Raw genomic sequence first — 14,978 nt, forward strand, 5'->3', positions numbered from 1 at the left:
CGGTTGCATTAAAACCAACACACACAAAGACGTTAGAACAAACTAGAAAAACTTTGAATGGCACGTGTGATCGAACCTCCAGAACAGTCACTTCCATTATATCAGAGCGCCTCACCACTCAATATTCCTGATTACTTCTGTCTGAACAGAACAGACACCTCTCTTCTGCCCTTTTGTTAGGCAAAAATAAAAAAGGATGTCAAGGAAAAAGAAAATAAAAGTAGGCAAGAAGCATTAAGTCTCAAAAGCTGCTACGCAACATGGGATAATTTCAGTTTTAACTTTTTAACAGGCAAATCCATTTATAACAGGCAGTAACTATAGAGTCTTCTTAAAGGACTCCCAGGTGGAGTTAAGCAAGAAAGTTACAAAAAAAAAAAAAAAGAAAAAAGGCCTTCTGCCACAATTGTAACTAGACACGTAACCATCCAAAACCAAGTCTGAGGTGTTTTGCCTTCAGACAAAATAACAATGGGGAAAAATTGACAATAAAAAAGGATGCAGTGCTTGAAGGACTGCTGGGACAGATGCAACTTTCAATCACAGGACAGCTAACCTTCCTGTGTTTGCATAAGGGCAAAACTGAACTAAACCACAAAAAGTAGATATTAATGTTTTGACTAGAGCAGTTTGTGTGTGAGGTCTACGTTTTCTCCAATTACAGTTCAACGTGCTATTGGCATCCCCCTACAGCCTGATTTCCCATCTGCCATATTGCACATGCAATTGCTGTTAAACAAACGTAGCATTTCACTTAGTGCCTCTTTATGGAAAAGGTATTAATCCTTCTCATTTGCTTTTCTTGAACACCTTTAAAGATACCTTCATTTGTGATTTTTTTCCCCTTATGTAAAAGAAATTAATAATATCATGAAAACAAATACCGGGATGTCTTATTTGTTCACACAATATTTTACCTTTTCTAATCTGAAATAGATATATCCATCATTATGAAACCATGGAAACAAACGTAGTGAGCAAAGCTGACCCTCCACTTGCTATCAGATGTAGAAGGACCAGGTGCTCAGCCCAATTAAGTCTTACAGTAATAAACACACAGCAGAAAATTAGGTCCAGGACAGTTAACTATCAATGAGCTTTCTACCCTCTAAGCTTTTAAGAGCAACTCAGCCATGAAAAGTAACATCCTTTTGCATCTCAAGAAGATAAGAAAGAGAATGCTAGTGCTGAAGGGAAATGAGCTGCAAAACTGCTAGGAAGAAAGCTTGGCGTAAACTGGAGATGTTTAAGTTTCTATTAAATAATGTAATGCTTCAAATTGAAACCAAGATGTAGGCCAGCTAAAAAAACAATTTGATTTTTCAAACAGAAAAGCCACTTAGCTTTACATTTAGATGAACAGATTTGCAACATGAACCATCTTTGAATCTGTCCTCCCAAAAAGACAAGACTTTTCTTTAGGACAGCAATAGAAGTTCTCTGAAGGTGTTCCACAGGGCTCCCACAGCCTAAGGACTGTGATCTTACAGACCCTCCACTCTAGAAATAACTTGAAAAATTGATTAACAAAGAGAGTGTGAACACCTCTGAGGGAACATGTCAGTTGTTTAACAGCCCCACTGAAACTTCCTAAGGAGTTCTGAAGTGAAATTTTTCCACCAAAACTAGAAAGGCAACACTGGTGGGAGAAACCCAGTGGCTTTAATCTTAAAACTTGTGAGGGAAATTGAAGCTTGCAACCCTAATCTATGGAGACAAGTGCTCACCATCATACTGAATTTTTTTTTAAAAAAGCAAAAAAAAAAAAAAAAGCTGTATGTTTTGTTGCCCTTCACATTAACCTCTACAGTGCCACTGTGTGTTGGCAGGGATAACTGTTTAGCAAAGCACAGTAAACAGCATGTTCAATCTAGACAAACATACATAAAAACTATTAATTCACTGCAATGAAGTGCTGAGGTATTATTGTTATTATTTATTTTGTCCTTTTCAACCCTACCAAAGCTCTTCTGCTTCCAGTTGCACAGACTGGTAACAAAGTAAACCCCTATTTCCAGTAATGTCCAACAACGGGACCACTGTAAATTCTGTTTATTGTCAATGCACAAAACTGAGTAAGAATAAAAGTCAAGTTAAAGAGCAAGATGAATAAAACTTGAAATGAAACTGCTCTGAGTGACTATGACCTTCAAAACTGTTTCATCCTGCTTTGATTGTTTGTTATGACCCCCACAGCACTGGAAAAATTCACAACACAAGAAAGTTTATTTTTTTTTTCCTTCCTCTCCCTCAAATATGTGTGAATTTGTATAGCTAACGCTCTCAGATAAGGAGCGGGATCAATCTTCCAGAGGCAGTATGAGACAGCAGGGCCTCCGCAGCGTGCCGGGGAGGGGGAGATGAGCAGGGGAACCCGAGCCCGCTGCAAAGCCCCGATTCATCGCCCCCCAAATCTGTGCAAAAGTGAAGCCGTGCTTGGAACCACCATCCACAGGCGAGGCCAAGGAGCGCTCCTGCGGCCTCCCTTCCCGCGAGAATTTTATTGCGATTTAAATTTAAAAAAAAAATAATATGCATATATATATTAAAACAAATAAAAATAAACCCCAGTAAGCTGAAGGCGCTCCACCGCAGGCGGGCCTCCGCCGACTTCCACAAGGCAGGAACGCTGCCCCCCTCCCCCGCCTGGGACAGCCCCGCCGCCCCCCCGGCCGCCGCCATCGCGGCCGGCACCTTCCCGCCACCGCCGCCGTCCCCCCGCGCACGTGCGGCCGCCGGCTACGGCGCCTCGCCCCCGCCTCCCCCCCGCCGCCGCCTCCTCCTCCTCCTCCTCAGCAGGCGGGTCACGTTGGCCCGGGGGAAGCGGCGCCCCTCGCCCCTGCCGCAGGCCCCGCCAGGCCGCGGGGGGCTTCGCCCGCCGCCCCGTCGCGGAAAATGGAGGTCCCGCCGTGCCCTCCGCCGTCCCCTGCCGTCTGAAGGGCACCGGCCGCGGCCTGGCCTCGCGGCCTCGCCCCGGCGGCACTGCGGAACCGGCGGGCCCCTCGGCGGGCCTGCGTGCGCCCCGCCCGCCGCCATGCCGGCTCCCGCCCCGCCGGGCGGAGCCCCCCGCGCCGGGCCGGGCCGCGTCCCCCGCCATGCAGCAGGCCCCGCTCCCCCTCCCGGCCGCGCCGCCGCCGCCCATGGAGGCCGGTGCGGGGGGGGGGGAGGGTGGCGGCGGGGGAGGGGGAGCGACGCCCGCGCCGGGCTCTCCGCGGCGGGACCAAGGCCGGGGCCGGGCCCGCCGCGCACCTACCTGCCCATGTTCTGCCTCCCGCCGCCCGCGGCTGACGGGAGGCCGGGGCCGCCGCCGCCGCCGGGGGGCTTGCGGTTGTTGCCGGCGGCCTGCGCCGCCGCCGCCGCTTGCTTGAGGGACATGACGAGAGGGGAGAGGGCCGGGGGTGCGCGCCGGGGCTGGGCGAGGGCCGGTCCGCGGGGCCTCGCTGCGCTGGCGGGGCCGGGGCGCCGCTGGCTCGGCCGGTTGCTCCCAAACAGTGCGAGCGGGGCGGAGGGAGCGGAGCGCGGCGCGGAGGAATCCGCGGAGGGAGGGGGGGGGGGGGAAAGACCGGACCGGGCTGGCGGGAGAAGGGAACGGCGGGGCAGAGGGGCGCGGCGGTCGCCCCCGCCGCCTGTCAGGCACCCCCGCGGTGGCAGCGGGGTGGCGGCGGGGTGAGGGGCAGCGAAGCGGCGGGGTCGGAGCGGGCGGCGGACGCGGACTCTTTACGGGAAGTCGGAGGGCGCCGCGGCGGTGCTTCGGCGGGTGAAGGGGCGGAGGCGGGAGGCGGGGAGGGGAGGGGGACACGTGAGGCGGCGGCGCGGGACGGCGGCAGCTCCCGCCGCAGCCCCGGCCCCGCTGAGGGGGGACGGGACCGGCCCGGCTCGGTCCGGTGGTGCCGTGTGGGACCCCGCGGGCGCAGTCCCCTCGCCTTCACAGCCTGCCCGCGCCTTCACCCCTCACCCGCGGTAGCCGCAAGGGCAAACCCGAGCCGGTGCCAGCCGGGCGAACGCCCCCGGCGCGGCCGCTGCGGGCGGGGAGGGCGGGCGGCCCGCAGGCCCTGGCCCCCGAGGGGAGCGTTCCCCCTTTCCCGGCGGCGCAGGGCGCTGGGTTGCGGCCTCCTCTCCGGGCCGGCCCGCAGGCCGAGGCAGAGGCTGACGGGGCTGGCCCCGCCCGGCTTCGCCTCTGCCCGCCCGGCCCCGCTCGCCCCCTCGGGGCCGCCGGCAGGCGGGAGTGTGAAGGCGGCCTCGGGAGGGCAGCGGGCTCGGCCCGGCAGCGCATCGTTCAAAAGAAACCGGACGTGGAGAGACACCAAAATTCAGTAAAAAAATGGCCGAGCCGCCGACTAGCTGTGAAAGGCGAAATGGAGAACCCCAGCCCCCCTGCGCTCGCTAGCAAAGCTGCAGACCGGTTCCTACCTTTAACCACAGAGATACCGAAGTATCGCCAGGAAACACATCCCGTGGCTCCTACTCCTGGGGCCAGCTCCAGGAAAGCAAGATGGGGCTGAAGGGATCGCGGCATTCCATGCTGACAACCCCTCAGTATTACAGATTTCTCTTTGGGTGCCCCCCCCCCCGCCCCCCAAAATTGCTGCAGTCCAAAGCAATTAAAATTTGCATTGCACTGTTGGAAACAGAATATTTGAGCCCAAGATGCCAGTTTTCCCATCGTTCCGTGGTTACCTAGCTGCCATCGCCAGGCTTCCTGCAGAAATCGTGGTACCAGCTTTACGCAGAGCGGTTGTTTCGCCAACTCGTACCAATACATAAAAATAAAGCCTGGTCCATCCTGTTAAAAATCTATGTACGTACAGGATTAGTAAGAGCAGATGTAACTTGAAAACCAAGAGCTAAATTGATTTATAGCCATGGTTACTCAAAATGCTCAGAGTTTAATCTATTCATAGAAATGCTCTAGAAATCCCACAGGATTCAAATGTAATAAAAAGGAGCTGTGCTCCTAGGCAGGCATTATTTATACACCTTGCTGGTAAAGCAACAGCTTTCCCATGCGGTTGGAAGAGTTGTGGGTGGCAACACACAATGGTGAAAAGATAACAAATATTTAACAGCTTGCTTAAATTAGCGTTTTTCACTACACTTTTGACTGTAAAAAACTGCTTGTTTTGTTTTACCTTACAGGCCCAAATAACCTTGTGGTTAACACATCATTGGCTAGATGACAGATATTACCCAAAATGGGCTCAGCACAAAGAATTTTTCCTTTGAAAACACTCACCCTAAACAGAGCCGGCGGTTTTAAGGAAACTACATTTTTCAATCACTTCAGCGAACTCACCAGACACTTTGCTATTTCACAGCCATGGAACCAAGAGAGGAGGAGATTGAGGATCTCTGCAAACCAAGGGTTTCTGTAGGAAACACGAGCACCTGCAGAGCTGAAGACAAACTACCACTGGCACAAACTTTAGGACCATTTACTGTAAAAGCAGAAGTCTGTTTCAGTGAACAGGATAGGATAACTAACACTATCTAAGACAAGCTAAGGAAAGACCTTTTATTTTATATATATATATATATACACATGCAATACATACACACACACATATATGTGTAAAATCCACCAGCATACAAACTGATGCATTTAACCAAACTCTTTAGGGTACTGTTTATAAGGTCTTCTATATTTTATGGTCCTACTGGACCTCAAGCAAAGGGCCTCCAAGTGGTACCACAACAGGGGAAATGCTGCAGGAAAGGAACTTGAAGAGCCAAAATACACCTTGAAACCAACTCGAGCAAGCTACAGCTAACAAGGATTACTTACTCGATGGTGCGTTTCCTCAGCGTGCTTTCCATTTGAGGAGAAAGCTACCAAGAAAAAGCACAAGGAAGTCTGAGAAGAGACTGAGTATAACATATCCAGGTCACTTAATAGTTGGGGTTTTTGTTTTAATTGACATTGCTTCGATGCTTTTTCAGCTAAGAATGTTTACAGTGCACAGCAATTAGTCACTGTTTATGTGGCTAAAGGTTAAGAACTGTTAAAGAGCCTGCAGCGTTTTGAAGTGGCAACCATGCTGTGGGGTCCCGCTGGCGGAGATGAAGCCCTTGATATTCAAGGATGTCAAAAATACAGAAATAAGTTCCATGGGCAGAGATGGTTTCTAAGACATGATATGACCATACTAAACTACATTTCAGGGTAACGCTACGTGCTTGGAAAGCAGCGTATGAATAAGACTCGTGTTCACGTCTGCAGTAGTGACTCAAGTGCAGTTGCAGTTCGACTTGTTTTCTCCTTCAATGTATTCTTTGTTTTGTGAAGCTCTGTTTGGCTTTCATTGTGCCCTCCTTTTTTTTGTCTGTCGAGCATCTTTGTAAAAAAAAACATTAAAAGTAAATATAGAAGGCACCAAATTTAAAATACCTCTGTCAGTAATCACCACCAGAGAACCTGCAGGCCGGTTTCTGAATCCAGCGGCAGCCAGCTTCTTCGGTGACCGCCGGCGCAGACACTGCTGCTCACCTTTCTGCTGTGAGCACGCGCCTACAGCAGACTACCCAAACCTGTAGCGTAATGGGATGATACTGCCATTACGGCACATCGTTCCCTTTGCTTCTACCTGCATATACTCTTCTTTGACAGCCCACCATTCCCAATAGTCTGTACTTATTACCATCTGGTTTGGCTCTATCAATTTCTCCCTTTTTTTGGCTATTCCCTACCATTATAGCTATTAGTTTGGTTGCCAATGAGGTTGTGACAAAGGCCAGACCACAGTGGATGCTGTAGAAATGTTCAGGATTCAGAGTTACCTCCTCCATGGTCAAGAAAGAAAAGCAGTGATTCCTAATGGAGAATCACATTCTGGTTTGCCTTTTATATCCACGTTCCAGGTTAGAGCTGCTCTTTTTCATTCAGGTTGGTGACGACGTGTGCAGGCTGTATTTGCGTACGAAGATGAATGAGTCTGATAATATCATTACTTACCAGGAAGTGCTGCGTGATGTAACATTTCCTTGATCTAACCTGCTGTTAGGTGTCGTCTTCTCTTCCTTGAGCTACCCAGGGTGATCCTCAACAGCATTCAACAAGACGAAACACGCGTGCCTACAGAGGGACAACCGACACGAGCACTCAGCATTTATTTTAAGCAAAATCAGCTGTTAGAGGAGCTCACAGAACCAACCGTTTCTACACATGCCTTTTCTCTTCCCTGAAGACTTCTGTTATTTACTCCCACTATCCCTAACCCTGTTCTTGGAGGCTAAAGCTTTGTGAAGGGTGCTATGGGCACAGGGATCTCCAAACACTTCAGAAGACATTAGGAAAACAAAACAGGTACTCTAACACGAGAAGCACTTCCCAGAGAGGTACGATATTAGCTCGTCAGCAAAGCTGCCATCAGTTTAACTGATGAACACTACTGGCCGAACCAGAAAGAGGTACCTACACCCCAATGAGCAAAACCAAAGCCCAAGCTCCAAATCGAACATGCAGGACAACTGCTGCCTACCTCTGCCTTTCCTCCCACCCTGCGTAGTGTCTTCACATTGCCTGCACCCCCTCGAATTCACAGCTCAGTTCCAGGCAGAGACCAGCTCCCATCAGATACGGTTTTTGCTCCGCACTTGCACTGTTGTAACTCTTACTTCCCAATTTCTCTCAGCCCACCAGCATCCCCCTCCAGCTCAGTTCAGACAGGGTGCGGAGGACGGACGTGCCTGCCGAGCCGTGCCTGCCAGCTGCTTCTGCAGCCAACAGGAGATGAAGGGAAATGCTGATGTCCACGGAGCTCAGGAGAGAGGTACAGAAGTGCCTGAGCTTGTTTTACCCACAACCAACATTTTAGTGAACTTTGCTCTCCGTTTCCAGTGGCCACAGATGCTAAACAAGGGCATTTCCTTCCTCAGACGGCAAAGCTCCAGGACCTGTACAGCGATGCCGTAGCTCTGTAGCAATTGTTTCAGGACAGAGCTGCAAACTGGGAGACACCAACTCTGCCCAGCAGACTGCCAGCCAATCTTCAACCAAGCACTTTACGCTTTTAGATTTCACATTTTTACAAAAGGGGGGGGGGGGGGAACACAGCTTTGCTCCTGCTAAGCAGCAGCAGCACACAAAGCAATCGTTATGCCAAGATTTAGCTCTTAAATCCCTCAAGATCTGGTGCTCACAGAGCATAAACAACCTTTGCTTCACAGCCTCGTCGAGCTGTACCTCCACGTTTCCCAAGCGCAGCTCCACAGACCTGCCAATACCCATCCTCTCTCCATCCCTTCGCTGAGACAGGCATGCCAACAAGAAAGCCAGTTGCCATGGCATTTTTTTCCCCCTACAGACAGATGTCCATTAAAAACCAAGTCAGCCTCAGGTTTGCTTCACAGAGCAGCTTTCAGTTATTATTACCAGCCCGCAAGGAATTTCCACTGTGCCCCTTCACCTCGGATGTTTCAATGCACTTCAGTATTAATCCCCAGGGATTAGAAGGAAACTACTACAGAACAGGCACAGGTACATTCAAAGGATAAATTTAGGATTATGATCTTGTTTTACGTTTTTGGCAGATGACTGCCACATGACCACATTTGGAAAGGGCCGAATTTGTTACCTCTGGCACTCTTTCTCCTGTTCGCTAAGACTCTGTGCTAAAATCATCAGGCAAATTGGAAGTGAGATGTGGAGCTTTTTCCCCCTCTCTGACACGTTACACCTGGGGCTCAGATCTGGGATTTTGGCTTCAGGAGGAACCTGCCTGCCCCAGCCAGGAGCATCATCTGAGGGTCCATCCAGGGAGAAAGAACTGCCACCCCTGCGCGCGGGAACCCCCGGCAGCCTCTGCGAGCAGGGCCGAGCGCTTCCGGCAAACCCATGTGTGTCAAGGAGTGATGTCTTCTTCCTTAGTTACAAGGCCACGTTTTTATTTAAGGTTGGAAAAAGAGCATAATGGATTCCATACTCCCCCTCAGCCCATCCTGCCTGCGGTGGGGGCCAAGGGCCGGTCCGCTGTGTCCCTAGGGAAAAGCAGGGGAGCGCGTCGCCAGCATCTCCACAGGACTGAGCTTCAGAGGGAACGGTCAGGTATTTTTATTTGGACAATAACAGCACTAAATGCTTGAGAACTAGACTCTGAAATTTAACTATAGAGTGAAATTAGTTTTCCTTGCTAAAGCACTGCAGCGCTAAGACAACTATTAAAGAAAGAAATCCTCTTAGTGATGTCCAGGGAGGGATCTCCCCTCTCACATCTGGGTCTAAACCTGGCAGGGCTTCTAACGTGTTCTTCGGTTAGGCTGTGGCACTCGGGAGACGTAGACCTTCTGCGTGGGAGTTGACGTTTTGGAGACATTATTGCAGCTCAGAGCCCTGCATCCGGGCTGGCTCGCAGCGAGTTTTCCACAGAAGCCTGGGTCTTCAAGAGAGCCAAGCGCCACTACTTCAGCTGTAGGAACGACGGCTCCTCGCAGCTCTGTAAAACAGCCGGGCCTGAGCACATACCCAGATGGGGGTCCCGAGGGAGCGCTCCCTCCCAGGCTCGGAGTCACTTCCCAAGACGAAGCATTTGGATTTCTCCTCTCAGTTACAGCCAGCGCAGCTGCAAATATGATCAAAAATATCTAATCCTCTTAACTGCTGCTGCAGTTTGACTCTGATCACCGCAGAGGAAAAAGCCGTGATATCAGCGCGCTGCCGGCATTCCCACCCAGCTGCCTCTAAACCCCGGCTTTTACACCATTGTTCATTCCTCCCCGTTGATTTCTTGGAAGGAGGAGTAGGTGTTTGGCTCCTTGCGAAGAAGCTGCAGGGGTATGTTAGCAAGGGGTGGAGGCCAGGAGCTCCCAGGTCCCAGGGCTGAGCTCAGCTTTTGGTGTTCCTTCACCCAGCAGGCAGGATCCTGTTGGGATTTCTTCTTCGCTCCAGGGAAGCCGGAGCACATTTGAAAGCTGCCAAGGAGAATTGCTTGGGAAAAGCCCTCTTTACTTCTCACGCAACCTCTGCAGTTGCAGAGGGAAACTCTTGGCACGGCCGTGCTTGGACGAGACCGGCCGGCTCCCCCTCCATCGGCACGGGGCCACTGGCTGCAGCAGCATCCCCGTCTCCTGTGGACAACACCAGCTCACCCATCTCGCTCAGCTGCATCTCCTGCTCAGCTCCTCCAGCCCTCACAGAAGGTTTTCCAACTGGGACTCCACACAGACCATGGATTCAAGCCAACAGCACTAGGAGCTTCTCCAACCTACATTAATTCTGCTTGGACTAAGATTACCAGTAGTGTAGAGGAATTGTTCTAGGAGATCTAGTCACGTTTTACATGCTAAACAGATTTACTCTGGTTTTATTTTAGGTTAAATGCGTGAATGCAGCCTGACTGCTTGGTCTGGGGCAGCCAGGTGGGTTTGGTGAATTTTTTGCAACCTGCACCAGCACCTGTAGCTCCCTGCACACCCCCGAGCGCAGACACAGGGGCTGCACAGCTCAATTTGAGTACTTTTGAAAGCATAACCACTTCAGCAGTGTGCAGAAGAGAAGCGTCACCACGGAAGTGCCACCTGCAGATAATGAGGAACATGCCAGGCCCAGCACCAGAGACCAGCACGGCCCCAGGGATCTCAGGTTGGGAATAAGGCACACGCTTTAACACGGCACAAGCAAGATGATAGCTCATCCTCACCCCCCTGCCCTCAAGCCCACAAACCCAGATGACCTGTACAACCACAAAATCGTGGCATTAAACCTGCACAAAAGCCCCAAATCTCGGTCTCTGCGTGAGCTCAGGCATGTCTGCTCAGAGCACAGCTCCCACCAGCGAGCAGCAAAGCTGTCCACCGCTTCCCAGTCTCATGCAGCCCAGGAAACCCTCCACAAAGAGCCCCCATGTATCCCAGAGCCAGCTCCAGCAAGGCAGCAACCCCCCGAGGGCAGCAGCTATGTGGGAGCTGTTGGCCCCGAAAAAGGTTCAGCAGGGACCAATTTCCCGGTGGGGAAGTAAACATTGTTCTCACGGAGGTGTTTGGTGTTTTTGACCAGCTTGGGATAGAAGGAGTTTTGACTCTCCAGCTCCCGGTGAGAAGGTGGAAGGAAACCATGTGAGTGTCTTGAGGTTTGTTGTCTAACTCAATTAACCAATTACTTCCAGGTCAAGAAGGGGCAAAGCTATAAATGCTGCTTGCTGCTATAAATAATGTTTGCTCAAGGGTGGTGTGGGAGCAGGAAGCGTTAGGTGTGGGGTTTTAACTTGGCCTTGAAATGAAGGCAAATATCACAAATTGCTTCCTGCTTCAAGCAAACCTGTCGCTATTTTGCTGTTGCCCCTCGGCGGCTGAAGTGAACCGGCGCACAGAGCTGGCTCTGGCCTTGGGAAACGTGCGCGGGAATTCGGGCTGGAGAATGGATACGCAAATGTCCCTCCCGTGCTGCAAAACTCCTCTCCAAACACTGCTGACTGTCCTGGTGTAGGACCTGCTGTGGAGAGCTGGACTGGCTGGATGTGTCTGCCTTTAAAATACAATTATTAGAGCAAAATGCCCATTTATGTAAAAGGACCTGGGGGGGCGGGGGGAGAGAAAAAGGCCTGGGAGGAATTGATGTGAATTTCTCAGAGCTCAAACGAGAACGGACAAGTTGGTTGGTGCGGATCAAGGCAGGAATTTTCCGCGGGGCTTTAGGGAATCAGGCTCCAGCGAAGAGGTAAATGGAGCAGAGAGCGGGTGGTGGGACAGCAGCGTGCCCCCTCGGAGGGGCCCAGGCTGGCTGCGGCGTGAGCACAGGGAGCACGGTGTGTCTACAGGGCGCTCCCGCTGCTTGGACAGACGGACGTGGACCTTCGCCTGCGGGGTCACTCCATGTCCGCTCTGCTAGTGGCACCGTGTGAGGTTTTTCTAGGGCACAAACCAGAGACATCACCTCACCTGGGACCTCAGCTCCTAAAAGAGCAGAACCAGTGTCACCGAGGGGATTAATTGGTGTTAAGGGATAGGATCCTTCCAAGGGGCAAATTAGCCCACCGAAAAATTAATAAGCCCCTGGAACCATGCGAAACAGAGCGATGTCAGCCAGATGTCTCACCTCAAACTGCGGTACCCATGGCCAGCTGGAGTGCACGGAGGGGGGCTGCCGCCGCGCTGGCCCTGAAGGGGCTCACGGAACCCCAGCAGCAGGGAGAGCGGGGGTGCATTCCTCTCCCACCCCAGCAGACCCTGCTTGGAGCTCGGGCACATACCCTGGGGGTGCTGGAGGTGGTGTGTGGCACATCCACCCTGCCATCGAGTTGGGTCCCACTGAGCAGCGCTGCTTTTGCCTCCTGCTAATCTGGACTTTGCTGTTTGCTCATGGGGAGCATCCCTGGTGCGGAGCAGTGCCAGCTGAGCCCTGGGCCCCAGCTCGCCCTGCGCCACCCTGCATTTCCCTTCCAAGCAGGGGGACATGGCCCTTTTTGTCCCTGCCCTCCCTCTGCTGCGGGCGCTGCTTCTCCCAGCCGACAAGAAGCTGTGCCAACCCGTCACCCCGTCTAACTGCCTCTCCCCTCCGCTCGCTCGGGAACAGCTGCTGGAGTGAATCATTTCAGCATCCTCAAAGCACGGAGGACTCTGCCAAGCTTTGTGCGACTTCTGGCTGTCACTCCGCTCCATCTGTGTTTCTCCATGGCCATGTTAAATCCCGCAGCCATTCCTGCAGCCCCCACTGACCTCCTCGCAGGAGCAGGTGGGTGCTCTCCCCGCAGAGGTGCAGAGCTGACGTCGGAGGCTCTTGGGCTCCCTTGGGTGTTCTTGCTGTTACCATCCAGCTCACGTATGCAGAATCACGAGTGGTTTTGCTGTCCCGTTCCCTCTCTGCCAGCCTGTGAATCAGGGACCTCTTGCTGTTCAGGGACCTCTGCTGTTCAGCAGGGGGGAGATTTCCTTCATGGTTTTAAAATAAAAAAAAATAAAAGAAAATATCTATTTTAAGGTTTTTAATCAGAGCAGGAACTCGGCCAATCTCAGCTGTCCAGTGCTTGGGGGAAGTTTGCTGCTGTTGCAACCTTCTGTGTGGTGATACTGAGTCATCAGCCACAAAGCTGACCTGTTGTTCGAGTTACAGATGTCAAAACTTGACTGCAGGCGGGAGAGGTCTGAGCGTCACCGCTTTTTCCAGGCACACGGGTGTCCAGATGATGGGTAAGGAAGTCACGGACCGACCTCCGCTGGGACTTTTCCCTTCACCACAAGCCATGCCTGGGCTCCAGCCACATCGGCGCTGCTTCTGCCCTGCAGCCGGGCAGAGCGTGGTCCCACCGCAGGGAAGGCTGGCGAGGGAGGGTGCCCTTGGCCGCCCGGTTGATCTACAGCAGCGAACGAACAGCCAGACGGGTGCCACAGGGCGCCCTGCCACCCAGGGTGGTTGTAGGAGAAGCTGGGGGGACGTCAAGGGCTGGGGGTAACTGGGTTTAACATGTCGTACTCATCACACCTTGCTTTTTCTGCAGGAGCTGCTCACTTCAGAGCCAGAGATAATTACCCTGCCTTACCCGCTCCTATCAGCTCAGCTGGACCGAACTTCCCCCCAACCCAAACACCACAAAGAGCTTGTTTGGACAGCTTGGCCTTCAAGTTAGAAAGCAGAAGACTTCAAAAAAAGAATAAGTTGCATGTTTTGTCCTTCTCCCTGCCAGTTGAATACACAAGCAAAAGTACCGCACGCTGGTTTAATTTGCAATCACGTTTTTTGAAAATGAATTCCAAGGTACAGTACAGCATCTGAGTGTTCTACACAAAGCAAGCTTTCAGCAAAAGGTCAGAGGATCTTAGCTGGTGTAAAAATATATCTTAAATAAAATAGTTTCTGTAGGAGACCAAGCTGTGTTGTACATCTCTAGGTCCTTAGAATAATTTACAGAAGGCAGAGGCCTGGTTGTACAATCCACACGCTAGGCAAGAGTTCGTTAGTGTACATTCATGCTACAAAGTTAGAAAAGGTGGAAGTTCCAGATGGAACCCAGCAGCGGGTGCAATGAGTGCATGAACAAGCGCCCTGGATTTCAAAGTGAGGAAGTTCAACACTTCCAGTCCACGAAGTCGGGAAGCAGATTGTAACGACTCACCTTCCAAGGGTCATTCTACTTATTGTAACTCGTTCCTTTCAATTGGCCAAAAAGAACAACTTCTAGCAGTAAAGGACTCTTATTTCTTTGTTCCAGTTTGGAGCTGGTAAGTCAGAGCTGCATTTGCAGCGTCACAGGCTGAGATCAACGCTGTTCCTCCAGTTCAAACAAGGAAAAGGCTCATACTATGGTCCAAAAACTGCGGGACCCCCCCAGCCATTTTTAATAAAGGATTAGTGTTTAAACACTCGGATTGCTGAGCACAACACAGCAACGAGGAGTCGCCTCTCCAGCCAGGGTAACACTCTTCCCACCCCAGAGCATCAAGTCTGGTACCAACCAAGAAAACCCCAGGTTTGTCCTCAAATTTCCTTTATGGGACCTACATACCTTCAGGGCAAACACCACAGAAGTTTTCTGCCAGCCCAGATTTTGGACAGAGCCAGGTTTCAGAGCAGAACAGGCAGCGCTACGTCGATACAGCAGCTGCCTCTGGGTGGCGAGGGTCCGGGCGCAGGGCTCAGCCCCCAGCACAGCAGCCCCAGGGCTGGTGGCCACAGCAAGGGCTAGGAACGGGCAGGTAGGAATAGGAACGGGCAGGTAGGAAGAGCATTTAAAACGCTGCGTTGGTCATTCTCCTCCCCTCGCCTTGAGGACAGCAGCACTGGAGCTTATGCCAACGCAGCCCTAAGTGCCGCTCTCAGAGGGAATGCGTACGCACCCCGCGCTGGGAGGGTGGGAACGCTGCGGCGGGTGTTAATACGTAACATGTACCTGCCTTCGCAAAGATCGCTCTATTTAATTTGTAGAAGCGCCTGCAAAATAACCACATTAAGTAGTTTCCAGAATATAAAAGCTTTCATGCTTTCTGCCTCAAAGGCAGCAAGCACTGGCCTTTCAAAGGCCATCTTTAAAATGAAGAAACAGATAGTAGCAAAA

At 51.9% G+C, this 14,978-nt stretch overlaps 1 protein-coding gene across 14 annotated transcripts in view; it reads right to left on the bottom strand.

The window, feature by feature from the left end:
* ATXN2 (ataxin 2) overlaps window positions 1-3,536 on the bottom strand; it is a 52,480-nt gene extending 48,944 nt beyond the window's left edge. For 7 of the 14 annotated variants that reach the window (XM_054843797.1, XM_054843792.1, XM_054843788.1 and 4 more), the window contains exon 1: window positions 3,254-3,535. In XM_054843797.1, the coding sequence (XP_054699772.1) occupies window positions 3,254-3,375 (122 nt within the window). In that variant the 5' untranslated portion in view covers window positions 3,376-3,535. Of the gene's footprint in view, window positions 1-3,253 lie in introns of all 14 variants that reach the window. The other 7 variants (XM_054843794.1, XM_054843793.1, XM_054843790.1 and 4 more) reach the window with 3 other exon arrangements.
* Window positions 3,537-14,978: the final 11,442 nt, after the last annotated feature.

The sequence above is a fragment of the Grus americana genome, chromosome 16 (assembly GCF_028858705.1).
Source record: "Grus americana isolate bGruAme1 chromosome 16, bGruAme1.mat, whole genome shotgun sequence".
NCBI lineage: Eukaryota > Metazoa > Chordata > Aves > Gruiformes > Gruidae > Grus > Grus americana.